General features: G+C 39.5%; 3 protein-coding genes across 6 annotated transcripts in view; 2 read left to right on the top strand and 1 right to left on the bottom strand.

Annotated features, from left to right (window-relative positions):
• The first annotated feature begins 7,617 nt into the window (after positions 1-7,617).
• Positions 7,618-16,493, top strand: csf1rb (colony stimulating factor 1 receptor, b). Of its 2 annotated transcripts, none has more exons than XM_063011426.1 (18): positions 7,618-7,740; positions 7,916-8,078; positions 8,223-8,418; positions 8,685-8,806; positions 9,392-9,500; positions 9,640-9,836; positions 10,039-10,163; positions 10,265-10,391; positions 10,824-10,928; positions 11,775-11,885; positions 12,025-12,181; positions 12,989-13,035; positions 13,419-13,525; positions 13,873-13,995; positions 14,126-14,237; positions 14,897-14,996; positions 15,091-15,196; positions 15,391-16,493. In XM_063011426.1, the coding sequence occupies exons 1-18, from the start codon at positions 7,636-7,638 to the stop codon at positions 15,535-15,537; spliced, it is 2,259 nt and encodes a 752-aa protein (XP_062867496.1). In that variant the 5' UTR covers positions 7,618-7,635; the 3' UTR covers positions 15,538-16,493. The 2 variants fall into 2 exon arrangements, with proteins under 2 accessions (XP_062867496.1, XP_062867495.1); XM_063011425.1 differs by having other exon boundaries at positions 15,388-16,493.
• An 877-nt stretch (positions 16,494-17,370) lies between these two features.
• On the top strand, positions 17,371-23,033 carry si:dkey-71d15.2 (uncharacterized). Of its 3 annotated transcripts, none has more exons than XM_063011878.1 (8): positions 17,371-17,470; positions 17,565-17,603; positions 19,279-19,314; positions 19,999-20,082; positions 20,509-20,607; positions 21,217-21,452; positions 22,313-22,376; positions 22,542-23,033. In XM_063011878.1, the coding sequence occupies exons 4-8, from the start codon at positions 20,077-20,079 to the stop codon at positions 22,581-22,583; spliced, it is 447 nt and encodes a 148-aa protein (XP_062867948.1). In that variant the 5' UTR covers positions 17,371-17,470; positions 17,565-17,603; positions 19,279-19,314; positions 19,999-20,076; the 3' UTR covers positions 22,584-23,033. The 3 variants fall into 3 exon arrangements, with proteins under 3 accessions (XP_062867948.1, XP_062867946.1, XP_062867947.1); XM_063011876.1 differs by having other exon boundaries at positions 20,509-20,622; XM_063011877.1 differs by lacking the exons at positions 17,371-17,470; positions 17,565-17,603; positions 19,279-19,314 and having other exon boundaries at positions 19,944-20,082; positions 20,509-20,622.
• A 751-nt stretch (positions 23,034-23,784) lies between these two features.
• Positions 23,785-24,590, bottom strand: part of lipia (lipase, member Ia) — an 11,740-nt gene continuing 10,934 nt past the window's right edge. Inside the window, exon 11 of the mRNA XM_063011257.1 lies at positions 23,785-24,590. This exon is cut by the window's right edge and continues 490 nt beyond it. The gene's annotated coding sequence lies outside the window, so the exon portion shown is untranslated.

Raw genomic sequence — 24,590 nt, 5'->3', positions numbered from 1 at the left:
CTGTTGGATAACAAACAAATAAACATGAGAACTAAATTATAGTCAATTAATCAGAATTATAAGGTGTTTTCACAGCAAATATTAAATAAAATAAAATAAAATAAAATAATATAAAATAATACAAAATACAATAAAATAAAATAAAATAAATAAATAAAAATAATAATATAATATAATATAAAATAAAATCATATAATATAAAATAGAAAAATAAAATACATTAAAATAAAATAATATATAATATTTGAATTATAAAAGATTACAGCTGTCGGCTGAAGGTTGATGCAGTAGGTGTGTGGAGATCATAACAGCGTGGGATCCAGGGTTCAAATCCCCAGCAGTTCTATCGACCGGTCGGGCATCTACACAGACATGATTGGCTATGTCTCACGGGGGTGGATGAGGCCGGGTACGCTGGTTTGAAAATGGTTTAAAGCGTGGAATAGATTTTTGTTTTTACACATCTGAAGTCACCAATCAGAAGTGTCCACATACTTTTGGATATTTAATTCTGTGCCGTGTTTCATCCTCAGAGCTTTATTATATTTGACCTTTTTGATTCTCGTGTTTTTCTTTTCTTTTCTTGTCAGTAGGAACAATCCCGTCGATGCCCCTGGTTCCTGGTACGAGAGTAGAGGTGCTTGTGCGCTGCTGCAGGTTCGTGGAGGGTGAGGCCGGATCCAGACGAGTCTTACTGAGCACGTGCAGTGAACTTGTGCTGATCTTGTCCCAGACTGCGGTGGTGAAACTGTGGTAGGTGCAGCTGTGTTGGGAGGAAGCCGGGGGGTGAACGGGTTCGGGAGGTTGGGGGGGGGGGGGGGGGGGTAGAAAGAGGAATCTGGTTAAAGTGAAAAAAAACTCAGTTGTAAAAGCAGAAACTGAGATGTAGAAGCTCAGGGGCCCGATGAGGGGACAGAGATCCTGAGAGTGACAGAACCAGAGGAACCACCTTCAGTTCCATAAAGAACCTTTTCATGAGTGTGAAAACCTGAACATTCCAAAATAATGACCATTAATAATTATGATGCTTTAACAGTCTCCACTCTGCTAGAAGAGCTTTTTACAAGATTCACAACTGACGTTCCAATTCATCCCAAATGTGTTCAGGGTGAGGGGTCAGTCAAGTTTCTTAACACCACCTTCATCAAACCACATCTTCATAAACCTGCTGATCAGTGGGTGTGGCTGTAGCACCTGAGGTCAATAATTAGAAGTGTCCACATATTTTTGGAGTTCTGCAGCTTTAACAGTCTCCACTCTGCTAAGCAGGCTTTATATAAGATGTCAGATTGTGTCTGTGGGATTTTGTTCCCCATTCAGTCTGGAAAAACATTTGTAAGGTCAGGCACTGATGTGTGAGAAGGTTCGGCTCACAATCGTAATTCTAATTCATCCCAAAGATGTTCTGTGGGGTCGAGATCAGGGCTTAACATCGGTTCCTGGGTTCCTTCATACCAAACTCACCAAACCAAACCATCTTGATGGAGGTTCTGCTGGAATTCTGCTGGAGTTATGCAGGAGGTTCTGATGAAGTTCTGCTGGAGTTTATGTTGGAGGTTCTACTGAAGGTTCTGCTGTTCTGCTAGAGTTCTGCTGGAGGTTCTGCTGGAATTCTGCTAAATTTCTGCTAAAGGTTCTGCAGGATTTCTGCAGCTGAAAATGGTCTGGCTATCAGGTCATGATCTAAAGCTCAATCACTGTTGGGTTGATTATCAAGACAACAATCCACAGCACCAGGTTTTGGAGAACCTAACAAAGTTCTGATTTGAACCACAGTGAAATGCTGATGCTGGAAAGTTCTTATGGCTATTATGACTGAACTGAACCAAGGAACAATAGAAGGTGAGCCAAAGTTCCTCCAGGTTCCTGTGATAGATCTGCTGTAGGTGTTGCGTTACTTAATGTCCTGTATTTAATAAATATTGTACAGGTTTGATGTTTGTGTGTAAGATAAGAGGAAGCTGCTGCTCTGTGGGGGGTGAAAACTTTTTCACGTTATTGAGCAACCAGCGAGTGAGTGTTACAGAGGTGAGTTTCATCATCAGCACTCTTCTCCTTACTGAAGAGGAAGTGTGTGTGTGTGTGTGTGTGTGTGTGTGTGTGTGTGGAGTGTATAAAGCTGGAACACGAGCTGCGTGGTCAGGGTCTCTGCAGTCTGAGTGAGATGAGAAGAGAGATGAAGATGCTGTACGTGGTTCTACTGATGATGCTCCTGCCCTCCAGCACTGAGGGTGAGTACACACACACACACACACACACACCGTGTCTTGAGTTTCCACTGGTCTCCCAAAACATGCCAGTATGTGGATTAACAGCTCCAGTTTTGCTCACAGTGTGTTATGACAGGGACTGGAACCCTGGTCAGGCTGTGTGTCTCTGCCCAGTGTTTTAGGTGGCATCGTCACTAACCAGGATGTAGCAACTAATGCACATAAATTATTATTCAAAATAATAAACAAATCAATAAAAATCATTTATAGTTAATAATAAATAATAATAAAGAATTCATGATAAAAGTGTATTTAATTAAACGTCTCGTTATATTTATTATACTGTTTTCTGTTTTTACTGATTTATTAAATGATTCCTAATGTAAATAAAATTAACAAAATTATATTTCTGTAATAAAATTAAAACAATTAAAACAGTAAATTATTGATTTATTTATGTAATAAATTACATGATCATTTTGCTGCTTCTGCCAACAAATAAATAAAACAATAATATTAAGCTTAATAACTGAATTAATAAACAGATTAATAGTTAATAAACTAAAACTATTTTTTGTTGTTTATTGTTGTTTTTAATAATTTGTTCCAATTATAATCTTCTACTTCTGCCTCAGTAAATAAATAAATAAATTATATGATCGTATATAATTAATACTCATTACAAATATAACATTATAATTATTATTATTATTTATTTATTTTAATTATATATATATATATAATTCAGGTGTAATAAACACTCAGGTAACAGGGTGTCAGGAAGTTTTCAGTAGGTGTGTGTGTGTGTGTGTGTGTGTGTGTTTACGTGACGGTGTGTATCTGTATGACAGTGAGGAGAACATGAAACACGTCTGTACGTCTGGATCAGATCTGATCGATGATGGAAACGTAAATCTACACACTTTCATATAAATATAATTTATCATGTTGCTGCATTATACAATCAATCAATAAATGTGTGTGTGTTGCTTCTATTGTGTGTGTGTGCACACTGTGGTGTATACTGTGTATTGTCTGCAGTGTGTATGGTGTATGTTCTCTGTGTTGTGTCTATAGTGTGTGTATGTGTAGGGTGTGTGGATATATATATTGTGTAGTGTCTGTAGTGTGTGTTTAGAGTGTGTATTATGTGGTGTTTAAGTGTGTGTAGTGAGTACAGTGTGTACTGTGTGTGTGTGAGTGTGTGTATGTGTGTGTAAGTGTGTGTGTAAGTGTGTGTATGTGTGTGTAAGTGTGTGTGTAAGTGTGTGTGTAGTGTATATTCTGTGTAGTAAGTGTGTGAAGTGCGTGTGTGTGTGCGTAGGTGTCTATGTGTGTAAAGTGAGTACAGTGTATATTGTGTGTGTGTAGTGTGTGTGTGTGCGCGTGTGTGTGTGTGTGTATAGTGTGTGTGTGGTTAGTGAGGTCAGGCTGTGTGGGGGTCAGTTGGGGGGAAGTGAAAGTGGGAAACGGCTCCTCCAGACCGACGCTCCCACTGCAATGTGTTTCCTAACACAACTCATGCACACCGACACACACACGCACACACACACACACACACACACGCACGCACACCAACGCACACACACACGCACACACACACAGTTTAAAAATAAAAACGTTCATTAGAAACATGAACTTATAGGACAACGATTCTTTATCTAAAGGAAACAAAACAAGATTTTTATCAAACATCATCTAACATCAGAGCTGCAGACTCTCACTCACCCTCTCTGAAACTCGTACCAGTCACTTCTTTTCACCTGTCAGTGCTGGAGTCTCACAGAGAGCTGTATAGCGCACGGAGAGTCACACACTGCCATCCGTGAACCTACAATCACTCATGCAGTCGCCTGGAGCGGCCAGCACAGGCCGCAAGTGCAACAGGAACTCATTCTATCTTCCACCCCGCCAAAGACGATCGTGTCTGTAGGAGCGCCCGGCCGGTTATTAGCACAGATGAGGAACACAGTTTGTGTTTACACTGCTCACACACACCTGATTTATCTAACCTGCTAGTTACCAGGTTTACTAGGTGTGTTAGAGCATGGTAAACACCAGACTGGAACTGAAACTGAGAGAGTCTAACGCACCAACAGGGGTTTTCAACTGGTGGGTCACGACCCAAAAGTTGATCATCATCAGGTTTTTATTCTTTAAGAATATAAATATTTTATTTATATTTTATTTTCAAAATAAAATAATCTACAATAATAATACAGATTTATAACTACGATCCTGTTACGAGATTTTAAATGTTTTTTTCTTGTATTAAATTAATTTAGTCCAAGTTTTAATCCACTTTTGGGTCGTGACTGGCACCCAGGCCCCGTTGTGTAACCCCCCCCTGCTGTATGTGTGCTCTCTTTAGCCAGCGAGGACGTAGCGGGCGTCGACCCCATCCTGAACCCGGTCCCCTCAGAACCAGCGGAGCCGCGCCCTCAGGAGAACCCCTCGTTTCCCTGCTGCGGCCTGAACGAGCTAAAGCGGCTGGTGCAGGAGCAGCAGGAGGTTCGAACCCGGCACGGCGAGGGCGTGAAGCTCCTCACCCAGCTGGTCCAGGAGCAGAAGGAGGAGGCCAGCATCCAGAACGAGATCCTCAAACTGCTGCGCCTGATGAAGGGGACGCAGGCGCAGCAGCTGAACCACCTGGTGAACATGGCGCGGCAGCAGAGCCTCCTCGTGGAGAACCACCAGGCTCTGCTCTTCCAGGTCTCACGGATCCACACCGAGCTCCAGGAGAAGAGCAAACCGGAGCAGTGACGTCCCAGCATGCACCAGTACTAACCAGTACTAACCAGCATTATAACTAACATCTCTAATCATAAACGGTACGAGTCGGCGCTCGGCATCAACACGTCCAGCGCTGAGTTTATTCAGTGCTCTAAGTGTGATTATAGCAGGAATGATAACAGAATCGGTGCTGATTACTGAATCATGATTCTTACAGTAAATGAAGCTTCTGTTTGTTACTCAGATTTTATTTACAGGTCATATTCTGTCTGAGTTTCATAAACATTAATTATCAGATAATTACGCAGTAATGTGCTTGTTATCCTGACATCTGTGCATCTGTGCGTTTCATTTTTATTTTCTGTATTTTTTTAATATTTTATTTTAAAATTTAACATTTTTATCTACATATTTCAAACATAGTTTTAAACTTTACTTTAGATTTTTCTATAATTCATTTTTTACAGTTTTGACAATTGATTTTAATTTCAACACTGGTTTTAAATTTAGTTTTTTACCATTTTTAGTTTTAATAACTTAATTTTCATTTTAAAAAATTTTTTTGTTGTTTCTTTCATTATTTTGACAGTTTTGACGCTTGATTTTAATTTTTACATTTTGTTTTTCTTTTCTACAATTATTTTTACAGTTTTAATACACTATTTTAAATTTTTCAAAATTCATTTTCACAGTTTTGACATTTGATTGTCATTTTTACTTCGTTTTTATTTTTTAAAATACATTATACAGTTTAAACAACATTTTTGCAGTTTTAACACTGAACATTTATTTTTACACTTTATTTTCATTTTTTATTCTACATATTAATTTTTTTACATTTTATTATTCATATTTTTTACATTTCCATAAGTGTTTTTTTACTGTATTTGATGATTTTAAATACTAACCACATTTGTAACACAATAACATTTTTACTGATTGTTTCCTGATTGTGATCCTGAAGCAACAAATAAAAATAAATAAAAATTTGATGCTTTAAATGCAAACGTGCCTCTTTTTCATTATTTCATACAGCTGAATAATTAATAATTCATTCATATTTAAAAATTCTCACAGAATATGCTAGCATGTGTTAGTAATAAGAGTTTTTATGAGGTTCTTTTGTATTTTTCTCACCTATAAACTAATAAATTGAACTAAAACACGTCTGATTTTAATCACATGATAATCGTGGGTTTGGTTGCACGTGTGTGTTTTCTCTATAGAATCCTGTTAGGCACATTAGCATGTTTTACACTTCAGCGTGGGATTAGCAAAACCAAAACGAAGCTGTTTAGCGTGTTAGCACTGCTTTACTGGTGTGAGTTAAGCTTATTAGCATGTTTACTAAAATTATTTTTAATAAGAGCTTATAAATGCTCTGCTGTTAGCATGTTAGCATTCAAATCCATCATAAAGCTTCTTAGTAAGATGTTGTTTCGTTACAAACCATCAGAAGATCTTCACCACTGGTACTGGTTCCACTCTGGTACTGGTTCTGTATTCTGGAACTGTACTTGAGAGACAGAACACCACTCTGCTAAAAGATCTTTATCCAGTTCATGCTAAAATCCACCAGTGACGATAAACTGGTCTGAGATCTGATGACTTTATTACACCATTAACACCAGTAAACCATCACGCCTGGTAGAAACCATGCCCATTAGAGTTCAGATATTCTATTGTATTGATCAGGTGATCAGGTATCATTTTCTGGTGATGTGCTTTAAAGTATAACATGTAACAGCTCCCTCACTGTAGGGGTCAAGCATTCAGACCTGCACTGTTCTCTTGGTGTACACACAACATTCATCCACCTTTATCTGTGCTCATTATGTTTCCCTTTATGTATTTTATAAACAAAAGTATGTGGACACCTAACTGTGAACATGTTGTGACCACAGAGCATCTTCTGATCTTCTGTCCGTTCCTCTCCTGACAGGAGCTGATGAATTCTTCAACGTTAAATCACAAGTTCTGGTGAAATCCGAGGGATCTGACGTCCAGCTTCAGTGTTTACCCAAAAACCCTGGTGCTACCACCCTAACCCTGCACAGAGCCGACGGAGCCGCACTTCCTCCCGGCGTGAATTACACAGCCGAACCTGAAACAGGAATCCTGATCCGATCGGTCCGGCCCGGGGACAGCGGCGAGTACGTCTGCAGTGCTGTTATTGATTCTGTCCGACGAGATTCTGCCGTGATTCAAATCATCGTTAAAAGACGTGAGACCTTTAACACACACATTTTAATCTTTTACACTGTATCACCAAAAGTATGTGGACACCTGAACATTACTGAAAACGGGAGTATTAATGTGAGGATGCTTTCACAAGTGTCTGTGGGAATTTCTGCCCATTCAGTCAATACAGCATACAAGCTATATGAGAAGGCCTGGCTCCCAAGTTGGGCCCCTGAGCATGGCCCTTCACTTTTAATTGCTTGATCTGTAATTAGCACTAATTATAAGTGTAAGTCGCTTTGGAAAAAGGCGTCTGCCTTGCCTAGAATTGATTTAGCTCAGTCATTAGGACGGGTGTCTACATACTTTTGGCCATATAGCACATTAGTAGACTAAATAAATCATGTTTAGTGATATTAGTATTTACTTTATTTATGAATGTGATTTTTTACGTTTTAATGTTATTCCGTGACGTTGGTCAGGAGCTCGTGTTCCGTGGGTGGATGTGGAGATGAGTGAGATGGTTGGTGTTGTTGGAGAAACGTTGATGATTTCCTGTTACGCTGTGACCACAGATCACTCGGCCGTGGTCAGCTGGACCCACTCAGCAGGAAAGGTAAAGACTTCACAATCCACTTCATCAGAAAACCGCTTATTAAAGAGTTAAATGAGAGCAAAACGTTTGAACATCATGGATCTGGTCCTCGTACCCCGGATACACCCTGTTACAGGCGTGGCTGGATGAGTGTTGATGTTTATACTGGATCATTTATTCATGTTTATTTCTGTAGGAACTTCAGACCAGGACCTCAGTGACCCAGAACCATGATGGTGTTCATATGACCAGTGTGCTGATTATTCCTAACGTCAGCCAGTCCGACGCTGGGAATCTGACCTGCATCGGGAAAAGCTCAGCAGGAGTAAATACATCCACCGTCTCCCTGAGGATCATGGGTAAGATAGTCACGTACGATAGTCACAAGTCCAATTTAGGTTTTACACCACTCCACACTGGCCATCACACAGCACAGTCCTAAATCTGATCCTGATTATACAGAACTGTATGATGGATGTCGGGTTTGATCACCCTCGTTACAGAGAGGCCGTACATTCTCCTCACCCCGCTGATGGCGTCTGGTGGATCTGACGCAGTGGTGGACCTGATGGAAGGAAGGACGCTCGAGCTGAAGGTGGGAATCGACGCTCACCCTGCTGTTCAGGAGACATGGTGGGACACGCCCCGTCCCCAAAACATGTCCACCAACCAGCAAACCATCAACAAGATCCACAGGAGGTTAGTACGCATTCTTAAAAGTATGTGGACATCCACACTAGATGCAAGCTAGAGCTTCTTATTTTTTGGAGAAGTCATGATTTCACACAGTGGTGGAGTGAGTAGCTGGCGTGGTGGTACCTTGGTCTTCACTTTTTCTCTTGTATTTATCTTTTCCTATTTTTCTTATGGGGGGGCTAATTGCAGATCCCTCTGTGGGCACCTGAGTTTCCTGATGTTTGCTTGGGGAGGCGTTCTCCTTACACATGATTATCTCTGTGTTCCAGTTATAGATCCGAGGCTTCGTTCTTACTGAGAAGAATCAGGGGGAGCGAGGGCGGCCGGTACGTCTTCAACGCCAGAAGTGCCAACGTTACCAACTCTACCACATTCAGAGTCCACGTGTTCCGTAAGTTCACGCAGCATCGTTACACCATCACCACTCACACCAGACGACGTTATGCAAGCTTCATGTGTTCAGACGTCCAAAGTTTACACACACGTGTAACTGACAGGTCTACTCCATGGCCAAAAGTATGCAGACACCCCTTCTAATTGAGGTCAGGAGTCTCCACAGCACCTGATGGTTACAGGTGTATAACATTTATTTCATAATAGAAGATTCCTGTTCCAGTACGACCGTTCCCATGTGCACTAAGCATGGTTCTGTGTGAAGGAACACCAGGTCCCTCTGCAGAACCCTCAAAAATGCTCTGGGACTGAATTCCCACAGACACACCAAATTCTTGTGAAATGCCTTCCCAGAACTGCAGATCCAAAAGCCACAAAAATGATGAGCATCTCCATACTAACGTTTATGGTTTTGAAATAGTACTTCTGACAGGCTCATGGTCAGGTGTCCACACGGAATCTGGGAGAACATGGATCATGGACTGAACCCAGGTTCATCATGATCTAAACACGTCAAACACGGTCCAGAATGTTGAACAGTCTTGGGTCTCTCATCATTGTGTGTGTGTGTGTGACCATGTAGAGAAACCCAGTGTTGTGCTGAGGTGGAAGAATGGAACTCTGAGCTGTATCGCCTCTGGATATCCAACACCGACCATCAGCTGGTATCAGTGTGAACAGTCCCACAGCGAGTACGTACCACGTTCATTCATCTCCACACATTAACACTGGGGTATAAAAAAAGTGAGCTGAAGCTGTAGCTTTGTCTGCTCTGATGTTGTTTTGATGTTACATATAACAGCATGTTCTCGTTTATATAACTGTTTTTAGGACTCCCGGCTGTAATGAAAACACGTCCAGCTCGGCTTTATCATCTAACCAGCTCGTGGTGCTTCAGAAGAAGGAATTCCAGCCTGACCGTGTGGAAAGTGTGTTAATACGAGAGATTCAGCCCAACACCAGCATCAGCTGTGTAGCAGTGAACAGCGCCGGAGAGGAACGAGCCTCGTACCAGAGTCCAGGACCATGTGAGGCTCTACACTATCACTACCATGAAATAATGAAATGTAAACATCAGGGTAGAGCAGCAAAAACGTCCACAAGAACCTGATTAAAGTTCTCACTCCAGGTTTAGTGAGTTATTTAGTGTTTACTGAAGAGAGGAGAGGGTCAGTGCAGATACGACTGCAGGATGTTTGTAGGATGTTAACGTATTTCCGTCGTATGTAGATTCTTCTGTAGCTGCAGATGAACACTGGATCTCACGGATGTTCACCACCATCGTCAGCGCCGCCTCGGTCCTATCGGCTCTGCTCTTCATTCTGTTAGGAGTTTGTATCTACAGGTGTAAACAGGTACCTGCAGGTTTCATTCATAAAACATGTTTTATTGTTTTATTAAAAGTACATGTCTGAGTGTGTGTGTGTGTGTGTGTGTGTGTGTGTGTGCTGTACAGAAACCCAAATATGAAATCAGATGGAAGATCATTGAGATGAACGATGGGAATAACTACACCTACGTCGACCCCACTCAGCTCCCCTACAACACCCAGTGGGAGTTTCCTCGAGACAGACTCGCGTTCGGTACCAAACACATTACAGACACGCTCAGTTTACACTCGAACCTGAAATTACACCAGTGCTGACATCTCCAGCTCTCGGGTTCGAATCTCACAATGATTGGCTCCTCCAAGGGAGGGAAAACGTAGGGATTCCTTCTAAGTGCTGCAGTTACGCCCTCTGCTGGCTGATCGATGGCGCTGCACAGAGACGGGGGATAATGGAGAGCAGTGCGTCTCCATATGAACCTGCCCAGTGCAGGTGAAAAGAAGTGGTTGGTGCTGCATGCGTGTCGGAGGGGGCGTGTGTTAGTCATGACCCTCCTCGGTCAGGAATGGAGGTCTGGAGCAGTAAAGGGGAAATACCATCAGGGAATTGGATACGACGAAATTGATAATAAATGTGTTTTACTTTCCTGAATTGATATTTTACAAAACTTTTGATTGTGGTTTGTAGGACAGGTGCTGGGTGCAGGAGCGTTTGGTAAAGTGGTTGAAGCGGCGGCTTACGGCCTGGAAAAAGACGACCGCGTAACTCGTGTGGCGGTAAAAATGCTCAAACGTGAGTCTCATTTTATTTCAATCAACATATAATTCAAATTAAGAACAATAAAATCAATTGAGAATTAGGGGCCTTGCTTAGGGGCCCAACAGTGGCAAGTAGGCAGTGGTGGGGCTTGAACCAGCGACCTTCTTACTGACGATACCCTTATTACTGACCCACCACTGCTCTCCACTATATGGCCGAATGATTAAAATCAGTAATCCCAGACACACCCACTGCTATCAGGTGTATAAAATTTATTATACTTTATAAAGGATCTTACATGCTTCCAACTGTGTAGCAACAGTTTGGGGAAGGTCCATTCCCTCTCCAGCATGACTGTGCCATGTAAATTTACATTTTCAGCATTTAGCAGGCGCTTTTATCCAAAGCAGTTATTACTGAACATGATTTTGAGCAAATGAAGGTTAAGGGCCTTGTTCAGGGGCCCAACAGTGGCAACTTGGCGATGGTGGGGCTTGAACCGGCAACCTTCTGATTACTAGTCCAGTACCTTAACTGCTGAGCTGTACATGAAGCAAAAGCTCGATAAAGAAAGAAAAGGTTTGATGAGTTTTGACTTCAAACCCGGTAAAGAATTTGGGCTGAATTGGAACCTCAGTTATGAGTTGTGCAACACTGATGCCTGACCTCACAAGCTTTTTTTACTGAACAGGCACAAATTCCCACAGACACACTCCAAATCCTGTTGATACCCTTTCCAGAGTAATGGTGGCTATTAAAGCCTCATAGCGATCCATATTGATGCTCATGGTTTTAAAATTGGATGTATAACAGGTTGATCATCGGGTGTCCACATACTTTTGGCCGTGTAGCATCTGTATCTGTTCTGTGCTTCCACAGCCAGCGCCCACCTGGAGGAGAAGGAAGCTCTGATGTGCGAGCTGAAGATTTTGAGTCATCTGGGATCTCATGCCAACATCGTTAACCTGCTGGGCGCGTGCACTCGAGGAGGTACCACACCCAAACCCAAAATCATTCAGGGTCACCCCATAAACAAGCGCTTATACAACGTCCAGTGTCCCTCCACTAATCCCAGTTATAGTTAATTACAGACGATAATTAATGAAGTGCATGTTGCATGCTGTTGCAGGTCCTGTGCTGTTAATAACCGAGTACTGCAGTCACGGAGACCTGCTGAACTTCCTGCGCAGGAAAGCATCCATACTCTTTAACCCAGAACGTTCTTCATCCTTCTACAGGAACCTGTCTGATCACCAGCATCGAGAACATCGCAACAGCACCAACGGGTACAATGATCCTCGCTTACTCAATCAACCAGCTCACCAAACTCAATTAACAAGCCGGTGTAGCTAACTGAAGGAGTTAGGTTTGGTTTAAACCTTCTACAGGAACACTATTCCACCATCCAAGTCTTGGAAATATTGGATATCAGTCCAGAAAACTTCAATTTTAAGAGTCTAGGAACCACAGTGAGAGCCGTGATCAGCAAAAGGAGGAAATTCTCACTACAAAAGCAAGTTGCAAATGACTCCAGAAAAACATGTTGAGATGTTCTGGTGTCTACAGCATCAGCTAAACTCTTATAACTCTATATTCTCACAAAACGAAAGGCTCCAAAAACAAAATAATTGGGAAGGTAGCAGGAAGAACGCCACTGCTAACCAGGAGAAACACCAGAGCTCTTCTAATATCTGCAAAAAAGAACCTGGTCCAAAACATCTTCTGAGATGTTCTATAGAAAGGTCAATTAAAATGTAGAAAGACTCTAACAGTGAAGGTCTGATGGTGGAGCCGCTTTGCTTCATCAGGATCTGGACTGCTTGCTCTTATTAAGAGACATGTTTAAGGACAGTGTGATGCCATCTGTCTATGAGACAGAGATCCAACACACAAAAGCAGGTTCAGCATCTGAACGACTGATAAAGGGTTTCAGAGCGACCCAGCCAAAGTCCTGACTGGAAGCCAGTAGAGCTGCTGGTGTTTGACCCAGTTAGAGAGAATGAATGGATGGATGAATTGGTAGCTGGTTGGTTTGGTTTGATGTTTGGCTCGTTGTTGAATTCTACACATAATTCTACCCTTTTTTTTCACAGTTACATGGACATGCGGGCCAGTCGGACCTCAGACGATGGTACACATGGTGAGTTTACCTCAAATTGTTCATTTACTGTGGCACCACGGTCCAAAATACCAGCCCAACACTGTGGAGACCTCTGTACTCAGACCTCTAATAAAAGGAAGGTCTAGATGGGGTATAGACATCATGCTGCTGTAACAGCACCTCCTGCTGGCTGGTCGAGGTATCAGTAGGAGTGGTGGAGGAATACAGAGAGTGTAGTGTGTTCCTCCATACAAGTTCTCCAGAATCCACCAGCATTTAATTTCCTTTGTATAATTTATTACACCAGTTGTGGCTGAAACATGAATTTAATCATTTGAAGGGGTGTCCACATACTTTTGTCCATATCCTGTAAATAAATAAACATTTAAAGGCTGTGTTTTGATCTTTTGGCTTTTTTTTAGGTTCCTCTGATGAAGGACTGAAGGATCTGATGCTGCTGGACATGAACGACTTACTGAGCTTCTCCAGCCAGGTGGCTCAGGGCATGGACTTCCTCTCCTCCAAAAATGTAATAAAAACATGATACCCTGCACTAGACTGATACCATGTCCAGGGTGTATTACTGCCTCACACCCAGTGACCCACTGCAACCCTGACCAGCATGAAGTGGTTGGTGAAAATAAATGAACATGGTTACTAAGGAACACAGTGTTGCACTGCATGACCAGTGTAATTATATTCATCCATTCATTCATTTCATTAATCAGTTTATTCTGGTCAGGGTCGCAGTGGGTCACAAGCCAGGAATACACACAGGACAGGGTGCCAATCTATTTTAGGTCAACACACACGTTTACTTACTTACAGCTAAAAATGCATGTGTGTGTGTGTGTGTGTGTGTGTGTGTGTGTGCAGTGTATTCACCGTGACGTGGCCGCTAGAAACGTTCTGGTCACTGAAGGCCTGGTGGCTAAAATCTGTGATTTCGGTTTGGCGCGAGACATCATGAACGATGAGAACTACGTAGTGAGAGGAAACGTGAGTGAAACCTTCAAGCTTTAACAACACAGTCTGACATCTACATTACTGTCTGATCTCATCTGATGTGTGTGTGTGTGTGTGTGTGTGTGTGTGTGTGTGTGTGTGTGTGTGTGTGTGTGTATTATAGGCCAGGTTGCCGGTGAAGTGGATGTCTCCTGAGAGTATATTTAACTGTATCTATACGGTACAGAGTGACGTTTGGTCCTACGGGATCTTACTGTGGGAAATCTTCTCTCTCGGTCAGAAATATTTCATTATTATTATTATTATTATTATTATTATTTTATTATTATTATTTATTATTATTATTATTGTTACTATTATTTTATTATTATTATTATTATTACTATTTTATTATTATTATTATTATTATTTTATTATTATTATTTATTATTATTATTATTACTATTATTGTATTATTATTATTATTATTATTACTATTTTATTATTATTATTATTATTATTTTATTATTATTATTTATTATTATTATTATTACTATTATTTTATTATTATTATTATTATTATTATTATTATCACTACAGTATTATTATTATTATTTATTATTATTATTGTTACTATTATTTTATTATTATTACTATTTTATTATTATTATTATTATTTTATTTTTATTATTTATTATTACTATTATTGTATTATTATTATTATTATTACTATTTGATTATTATTATTATTATTATTTTATTATTATTATTTATTATTATTATTATTACTATTATTTTATCATTATTATTATTATTATTATTATTATTATTATCACTACAGTATTATTATTATATTATTATTGTTATTAATGTTGTTATTACTGTTGCATCATTATTAGTAGTAGTAATAGTAATATTATTATTATTAATATTATTATTAATATTATTATTACAGGTAGAAGTCCGTATCCTGATGTGAAGGTCGACGCCAGGTTCTATGAGATGATTAAGGACGGCTATCAGATGTCACATCCTGATTTTGCTCCTCCAGAGATGTGAGTTAATAAATAATAAATAATAAATATTATATAATATTACGGTCGTATTAAACCTCAGTAGGAAGTAAAACGAGCTGGAATTCTCCCCCAGGTATCAGATCATGATGATGTGCTGGAATCTGGATCCGAACTCACGTCCAACCTTCGGAAAGATCGTCCAGACCATCAACACGCTGCTGCCTGAAACCTCGGAGCAGGTCGGAGATAGTACAGATGTTTACTTTTTATTATCTGCAAACATTTTAATGGATGCAGTCAAACTAGCACTATTTATATGTACACAGAGAAGTCACCAGCAGAGTCCTGATCAAAATCTGATATTGGTTAACAGAAGAATAAGTAATGTAATAATGAAGAATTGTAATGAATGGATGGTATTCTCTCTCAGCAGCAGCAGTATAAGAACCTTCATCAGGAGCTGAAGGAGAATTTTTCATCAGTCAAGTTTGTTTTCAACAAATCAAACCAGGATCCACGAGACCAAACACCAGAAGATCAGCGTCCACTAACCCAGTCCAATAACTACCAGATCTACTGATCCATATACCATGGTCCAGCTCCATCTCATCATGGTTCATCTACACGTTCAGCACACAAACACTCAGAACTACACACACACAAATCCAACAGAGCCGCTTCAGATTTTAGTTCAAAGCTTTTCCACATATACAAAATTATAACTTCCTCCACTAATACATTCATGTTTATGTTTCTGTAACACAGTCAGCAACAAGCAGCTTGTGGTGGAATCACAGTTTGAGTTGTTAGCCGTATTGTGGTTATATTCTGGTGCTTTATTCTTATATTTACTTTGCAAACTTTTTGTATAAAAGTATTTAGAGACTCGAGTTTGTGTGGTGCAGTAAATACATTTGAGCTCATACCTGCAACCAACTTACAGTCGAGATCTTCATCATCAAAACACTCAACTCAAACACTCCCTCACATCTTTGGTTTCATATCTCGGTGCTGACAAACTATTTTTATATATTTTTTTATATTTTTTATTTTTTTACATTTAAAAATCCAAATATCTGGACAGTTGTTTGATTATATATTTGATGTTAAAAATATAAGAAATCAATGTAAATACACAGTAAATACACAATCGAATGCAAAAGTTTGTGCACCGTTTGGCAAACTTCATGTTTTGTTGTTTTTATGAGTACGTATGTGAACTCATCTTCTTTAAAGAACAAACTTTTACACAAAATACAGTTTATTTACTGAATTTACTGTAATGTACTGAAAAATATTTACAATATTAAGAGATTTTATGTTAAATCTAATAATAAAACAGTAATTGTTATAATCATTATCTTCACTTAACATATTAACACATATTAAGCTCATTGTTTAGTAGTGCAGCTACATTAGCATCATTACGAGTGTCATTCCTATATTTTAGTATTTTGTACATGCTCTGTTCTGATATATTCATATTTTGCTAGTAGTTGATTTTTTGAGTCCTAATATGTTGTTATTTTTTTATTTCTGCTGTATAAAACGTTTTTCTTACTTGTTTTGAATAATATTTTCATTAAATGTTGGTCATTTTGTGTGTTTTATTGTTACCCCGCCCAAATCCACGGATGTTCTTACTGTTTCCACCTTTACTGATAAGCCAAAACATTAGAACCACTCACCAAACATGCTGTACACTCTGATCTGGGGACATCTAATGAAGTTCTGTCGTATCTGACACCAGGACGTTGCCTGCAGGTCCTTTAGCATCTGACCTGCGAGGTTTTGTCTGACCAGTCGATCTTCGTCCAATGTCTGCGTGCCCATCATAGGTGCTGTGGACGGTGGACAAGAGTTACCATGGGGACTTTGGCACAAAAGGGTTTGATGCTCTGTGTGTTGTGCCACATTCACCTCATCACCAGGACTAAAATCATCTGCAGTTTGATCCACAGTAGATCTTCAGTTGGTCTGTACCATACGCCAAAGCCTGCATGTACCCTGGCATCAAAGAGTCTTGACTGCCCAACAACCCATGATGGGTCTGTGACTTGTCTTACTGCACCATTGTTGGTGGGTACTGCCTGTAACACGTCTGGCCATAACAACTTGGTTTTAGTCCAAACTATAACCAAAAAATAATCACAACCAGGAGTGCACATACTTTATGATGTAGCACTGAAAATGAGAGTTAATTATTAGATTGGTGCATACTCGCCCACTTCCACGCATTGGCCACAATAGGGCAGTGTCACCCCTGCTAAATTGCACCCACAGGACAGTTGCCTCTGCAAGGGACTGAGACTCTATGTGTGTGTCCATAAAAAGGTGATTAAAGGGGGGGGGGGCAGTCCTGTACCCACAGTGTCACTGCAGAGCTTAAGAAGAACCACGATTGTCCCTGAGAGAAGTGTGAGAACAGATATGGCTAATCAACACTAACCCTGAGAGGAGACTGAAGAGTGTTAGGACGTGAACCCATGTTCTACATTTTCAGCCACACGGGGGTAAGAATCTTTATTCTCCATCTGTGTTTGCATTTACTGCTGGACACGTTACTGACCCTCTGTCCTCCGTGCTAAATCTCTCCGTTCTCTTCAGATCTGATGTTCTGGACTGATTCTGGACCTAATCAGACCGGTGAGTGTTAATGCAGGATCTGTAGAAATGTGGGAAATGAAACTGTTTATGGTTTTATTATGAATAAACAGGAGTGCTGCTCTGCCTGCATGTTGTTCTCAGCTAAACTTAGCGCTGATAATAGTCACACTGACAGTGGTGTACAGTTACGCATGTCCAGTTATTTATAACTGTGTGTGAGAGCCATTGGATCGCTGACCACTCAGTGAACATCTGAAGGCTGAGGAACATGCTGATCAAGCACTGAGTACATATATACATATATATGCTATTTTAACTGGTCAGGCTAGCATTAGAGATGCGTACCCCTAGTGGTAGAGGTGCCATCATCCAGGGTTTAATTAAATGTAATTTTTCATCCATTTTACCCTTAAGTGAATGAAACATCACTAACTAAATGTTACTGCTGTGTAAACAATAAACAACTGACTCGATTGGTTGATTGATTTAGTACAGCGGTACCTTGATACTGGACGTCAGTTGGTTCTGGGAGTGGTGTTGAGTTTTAAAGACGTTGAGTTTCGAGGTATTTTTCCGCATAAGGATGTTTGGGGAACCTGTTAATGCGTCCATGGTCCCGTGGAGCTGCAGATATTTTAGTCTCAAGATTCGCATGACGTTGTACCGCAGAGTGCTGAGCAAAGCAGCTGTCGCACACACGTTGAGTTTAAGGTACAAATTTCTCGACGAAGGGCGTCGAGTTTTCAAGATTTTGAGTTTAGGGGACGTTGAGTTACAAGGTATGAAGTGGTTCTGTACTACCACACAACTTCTCTCAGCTACCAATTATAAAGAAGTCATTAATGTTGCCTTGTTTATTTATTGTCTTGTTTTGTAAAAGATAAAAACATTTGGATGTCACTGTAAAAACACAATGTAAAACCTGAGACACTAGAATATATTATTCATGTTCATTCATCTTAACTTCTCTGCTTAAAGCTGATGACTAACTTACCTAACTCACTCAACATAAACTCACTTTACCAACCACAAAACCAAACAAAAACAATTCTAAAACATTAAATATGCCTAAAACTGTTCATTAAGCCCGTTTATGAAGAATATTTATGAATATTTAATGTTTTATTCGTGTTTTATATGAAGCAGCTCCTCCACAGTTTTCTCCCCTCAGCTCTGACTGACAGAGAAAAGGCGGGAACCAGCCAGTCACACAGATCTCTTAAAGAGACAGTACTGCTTTTTAACCTGGCTCATTTTAATACTTTTAAACCCTTTAAAAAGCAAAAAACACGAAATATGATGCAAATTATTATTATACTAATTATCCTGATACAGATTTATATCAAATGAAAAATAAAACAGCAAAATAATACAATATTTTTTGCACCTGCTCACACTTGCTCAATCATTGTAGAAATGTTCTGGTAAATTCTACAGTTAGTTTTCATTAGCAGTTACTAATATGCTAAATCATTAATAATCCATGAACTAGTACACAATATAGCCTAAAACATTTGGACATCTAACCATAAGCTTGCTGGTCATACCATTCCATTAACACTGGCATTATTATGGTGTTGCACCAGAATAGGAACAGGATATGAACCTCGCCAAAATGTATATTATATAAGTAATAGTGTTTTACCATGTTGACATAGAAATGACATCTAAATACGCTAAAGATGCTTTTATTTTTATTTTCACTTTACTGCAGGTGATTTGTTTTCGATGGGGAACCACAGCTCCACTGGTAATCACCATTCTGTCCTTAATCACACCAGTAATGAGCCGATACTGGATTACACAATATACTGTCATGTAGTGATGTGAAAAATACAAATAATTCCTGATTTCTGCTATTTTTGCATATTTGTCACACAATTGTTTTAGACCTTTAGACCAAAGTTAATATCAGACAACCTGTAGAACCTGTTTATAAATGATCAGTTCCAGTTTACCATGTGAAGAAGATGTAAGCTCTCAACACGCAGCACCAGAAACAGAAATTACAAATAAAATTCTGTAACAAGAAGTAAAATGAGCTCAATTCCTCTACAGTGATGTAAAAGACTGAACTTCAGGTGGTCACTTCAGGTTTTGTGTTTGGTTGTTGTTGTTAAAGGTGGCAAAAGCAGTTATTAAGTTTAAGGGGTCAATTGCTTTTTATATTACAGGTGATATAGGTGTTTAATAACCTTCTCTAATAATAAATAAAATGATTCATTATTAATACATTTTAGTCTTGTGTTTCCTCGAGCTCTTGTTTTATATGACGTGGTTTTAGGATCTGAAAGCTTTCAGTGTGCAAAACAAATATGCAAAACAAAACAAATCAGGAGGTGTTTCAGTTCTACCTGTGTTCCGTGTTGTAGTCTGTCATCAATAATAATGTATTCATTGTTTTTTTTTTCATTTTCTTTGTTTGTTTTGAAAGAAATTGAAATATTTAAAGGCATCATATCAGCAGCGGATAGTGAACCGTGTGCTCCGGAGGACCAAACCTTGTCTAATCATGTCAGTAAGTGTGTTAGACTGATTATTTACAGTAATCAGCTCTGTAATCAGATATAACGTGTGTTTGTTGTTAGTGTGGATGTTTAGAAGCAGATTATTTATTGGTGGACGTTGTCATTTATAAAACTAGTGCAGGATAAAGAATGTTATCAATATGCAATTTTAGCCAAATAAAATAAAAATTGTCCATCTTACACCAGTTTATCCATCAGCCTTGTCATGACTGGTGTGTTAGTTCTGCTACTGCTACCATTTTAGCATCTCCAAACTGCATTTCTAAAGATGTGGTTGGTTACACATTCTCCAAGGAAGCATGTGCTAGCCACCAGATTCATGTAGCAATAGCTGTTGTGAGAGTTTAAGAGAGCATGAACTTCTGCAGCTCTTTGTGAGCGAGATTAAGCAGCGCTGTGATGTTTCGTCTCTGCAGGTTGAAGTGTTGGAACGTCTGAATGTAACGCTGCAGGAACCTGATATTTCTGCTCTCAAATTCCTTTACAACTTCTCAGAAACGCCTACAGAAAACACAGTGAGATACACACATGTACAGTATATACCAAAACTCCACCTTAAATACACCTCCACCTTAAATACACCTCCACCTTAAATACACCTCCACCTTAATTATATCTCCACCTTAAATACTTAGCCGTGTTGAACCTTTCTCGCTATCTGATGACCAAAATACAGGAAAAACTTTAAACATTTCCATATTGTGATGCATTTCATGTACATATTACGGCCAAAAGTATGTGGACACCCCAACTTATTATTGAGTTCAGACATATCAGCTTATTTGTAGCAGATGCTTTCAACCTTATAGGAATAGTTTGGGGAAGACCCTTTCTCATTTTAGCATGACAAGCAAATAGTATAATTAGTTTGGTATTAAGTAAATCCAGTGACCCACAGAACCCTGACCTTAACCATGAGATGAGTTGGAACATTGAAGCCAGGATTTCATATGAAGTGTCTGACCACATTTGTTTATGGAATGGGCACAAATTCCCACAGACACATTTTTTCAGAAGAGTGGAGGTTTTCAATCCACAAACTCCAGAAAGATGACCATGGTTTGTGAATGGCATGCCATGGTCAAGTGTCCACATATTGTATTTTAATGTTCTGCTTTTAACAGGAAGCTACTCCTCCAAAGCCAGAAGAAGTCTTACCATCCTCAGAAGCCTCCTCAAGTTCCTCCATGTCTCCCAGTCCCTCTGTGTCCTCACTTATCTCCCTCCTGAAATCACCTGATGCTCCCTCACCTGTTCCCAAACCTCGTCCACCCCCTGATGGACCTCCGACTTTACAGAGACTCAGTATGGAGCTGGGGGACGTCAGGGATGAACTGGAACTGCTCAGAACTCAACACAAGTACGTGTGTGTGTGTGTGTGTGTATGTTCTGAGGTAACATTGCTGTAGAAGAGCAGAAAGTAAACACACCCCTCTGTATTCATGTTTGAGCTCAATTAGGGCTTCTTGTTTGTATGTTTTTTCCATTTCACATCGTCCCAGTTTAGATATGCTTCATTCCCTCGTGCACTGGGGCGACCTCTGCTGGCTACATGATATATGTGTCCCCAACATTTATAAATTCTTACATAGAACCTCAGCATGTAGAATAAAGGATTATCTTATCTTATGTATGGAGGACCACGCTACTCTCTTCTGATTCCTCAACCGGACAGTAGATAGACAGTAGAGTATATCTATTAAGCGCCTGTCACTGTGTGCCTGGAACCCGATAGTTGAGACTTGGCTTTAGTGTGTTAGCGGATTAGACTGCTGTGCCACCGCGGCGTCCCTTGGACCTTCAGTTTGGTTTGTTTGGAACCACAAGCTGGTGTTGAACCAGATGTGGGACTGAAGTGAAAGTGATGCAGTGACGATACCTTCCACAATCACACATTAATCAGCACTAATTATTATGAGTCTTTTGATAATCTCAGTTTATGAGGCGATTCTGTTCAAAAGCGACAAGCAAAGTCCCAAGTTTTTTGGAATGAGTTGCAGGTAAATAAATAAGAGATCAGTGTGTATTTACAGAAATCTATCACGTTTAGATCTTTTATTGTTCTGTTTTCTATTTAATTCCTCTAATGGACGGTTTACAGATCGGATCACTGCTGTCTGATTTTGTTTGCATTTTATCTCCTGTCCCAACTTTTTTGGAGTTCTAAACAAGCCTATAGACTATAGAACTGGATTAAATGTGAATGTATTTGTCCTGCAGGAAAGACATAAAGCTGCTGATAAATGAGCTGGATGAGGAGAAGAAAATGCGCCTGTCGCTGCAGGTAATAAAGAAATAAATGCAGAGGACACGTCCCAAATCACACACCCTGTTTAGCATACAGGACACAGTCAAACACCTGCATGTCATGAATATTGTGATCGATATAGTGATGCATTGTGGGATTCTGTAAGATTCTGAGCGCTGTATTACTTTGCATCTCTCTCAGGTGGAAGTCGAGCGGATGAAGAAGCACATGTCCAAAAAATAAGTGGACAGGACGTGCTGTAAATGAGACACCTCCGTTACAGATGATGTGAAAAGATTTGAGGGAACAAAACTGATAAATCACATGATGACGTCGACTCTTGGTGGTTTCACCTTTATGTGGTTTGACTTTATGTTTTGGGACGTGCTGGCAGTGATGCAGAAGATCCTCAGATAATAAAGTTCCTCATGGAGAGGATCCAGCTGGTTTCTCCTGAAGCTCCTGAACGACACGTGGATGTTTTATCTTTTATTTCCTCCTCATTTATTTCTGTTCGTTTCTCATGATAATCGTTTTATTTGATGTCATTAATATTACTAAAGAATCATTTTCTCAAGATTATCAAATTATTTTCTGAACACTCAGCATGTTTATGGGCCTTCCCCAAACTGTTTATGAGATTCTATTGCGGTTGTGGGATTTTAATGATTTCTGCAGATGTTGTTTCTCTGTGACTGAATAATTAAAACTAAGATTTTATTCTAAAATATTTAGATTTATTGTTTTTTAACTGGATCAAAAATATACAGACAGCAGCTTCATTCCTGTGGTGCAGATGAACGTTCTAATGTCCTTTAACTTCGTCTCGTGGCCTCCTGATGATTCTTCGGTACAAACATAAACAGGGTGAGTTTATCTGAGGCACCAGTGTTACTGAGAGAAAGTCTAGGAAGCTCTGTACAGATCTGCTGAGATCAGATGTGTGAAAAACACAACCATCTCTAAGCAACCTGGTCAAATGTAATCCAACAGCAACCAAAAACATGTCTGTCTACAGTCGAGCAAGCTTTATATTGTTTTTACTATATGGTTGAGGGCTTGGAGGCAGCTAGGATACAAAATCACGAGCTTGAAGCTCAACTGAAGTTTGTTTGCTGATTACATAAATAAAGAAAGAGTAAGAACCTCTAAACCCGTGCTGATGTAAAGCTCGATTGGCTGTGAACACCCACGATTAACTTATTTAGGCTCCTTACAGCTCAACATAAAAGCAATTTAGTTCCCCTGATGAATAGTTCTGATAATATTAACACCTCAAGATCAAACTAAAACAAATCAAACCAACTAAAATCTACTGGGTGAGAAACTGATTCACCGCCTTTGCAGCAGAACATCGATTCTTCACCACTTTTCATCTGTGTTTAATCCAGACTGAGAAAAATAAAGTGAATTCTTGATGACACATTATAATCCAAGCTGCTGATTTTATATTAAAAATGATCATTTAATTATAAAGTTACAACAATTTACAAAGGTAGTGTTAGACATGATTACAGCACACTGGCGACCCCTGCTGGAGAACAGAGCACTAACATCACCTGTATAATGCACTTGTTTACTACAGATCACACACAATCATACTGTACATACTGTTTATTCTTTATGCCCATGTAAACAGGACTAGTTTGATTGCACCCATTAAATGAACATGGAACAGTGGGCTCTTCCACAGCCCGCAAGGAAACTCAGTCAAATTCTGATCTGTTAAAAATGAGGATTATTTTATTAGTTTTTAATAATCATGGAGGTTAATATAACGTGTCTGTACACTAATAATTTAAAATAAATACATCACCAAAAAGCTTCAGGTTTATAAACATGTATAATATATAAAAATGTTAAAAACACAATTAAAAAGTTAAAAAGCCCATAATAATACTCACATTTCCCTCCTAATGAATCATAATATAAATTATTTACACATGAACACACTTATTTACATCAAACAGAATAAAACAGAAAATCTGATCTCTGTCCAATCAGGACTTGGATTAAGTCAGGACTGAGCTACATGAACATGTTAATAACAATAATGGAGATCAGTGCATGACTCTCCGTGCGTGATACAGATATCCGTATGAACCCCGGTGCAGGTGAAAAGAAGCGGTCAGTACTGCACACGTGTGGGCCGGGGTGTGTGTGTCAGGTGTGGAGGTAAAATATGATCAGGACTCAACTGGGATGAAAACAGGGGGAAAACAAACAGAAAATATAAAATTACACCAGAAT

Source organism: Trichomycterus rosablanca, chromosome 16, assembly GCF_030014385.1.
Source record: "Trichomycterus rosablanca isolate fTriRos1 chromosome 16, fTriRos1.hap1, whole genome shotgun sequence".
NCBI classification, from domain to species: Eukaryota; Metazoa; Chordata; class Actinopteri; order Siluriformes; family Trichomycteridae; genus Trichomycterus; species Trichomycterus rosablanca.
Note: the sequence above shows the minus strand (reverse complement) of the source record. Positions and strands in the feature narration are given on the sequence as shown.

Excerpts from the sequence above, each read along its gene's own strand:
- si:dkey-71d15.2 (XM_063011876.1), top strand. Across the intron at positions 21,453-22,312 it reads CTGCTCAGAACTCAACACAA|GAAAGACATAAAGCTGCTGA; the intron begins GTACGTGTGTGT and ends TTTGTCCTGCAG. Across the intron at positions 22,377-22,541 it reads AAATGCGCCTGTCGCTGCAG|GTGGAAGTCGAGCGGATGAA; the intron begins GTAATAAAGAAA and ends CATCTCTCTCAG.
- csf1rb (XM_063011425.1), top strand. The coding sequence starts at position 7,636 with ATGAGTGAGATGGTTGGTGTTGTTGGAGAAACGTTGATGATTTCCTGT. Across the intron at positions 13,526-13,872 it reads ACTTCCTCTCCTCCAAAAAT|TGTATTCACCGTGACGTGGC; the intron begins GTAATAAAAACA and ends GTGTGTGTGCAG. Across the intron at positions 15,197-15,387 it reads TGCCTGAAACCTCGGAGCAG|CAGCAGCAGTATAAGAACCT; the intron begins GTCGGAGATAGT and ends ATTCTCTCTCAG.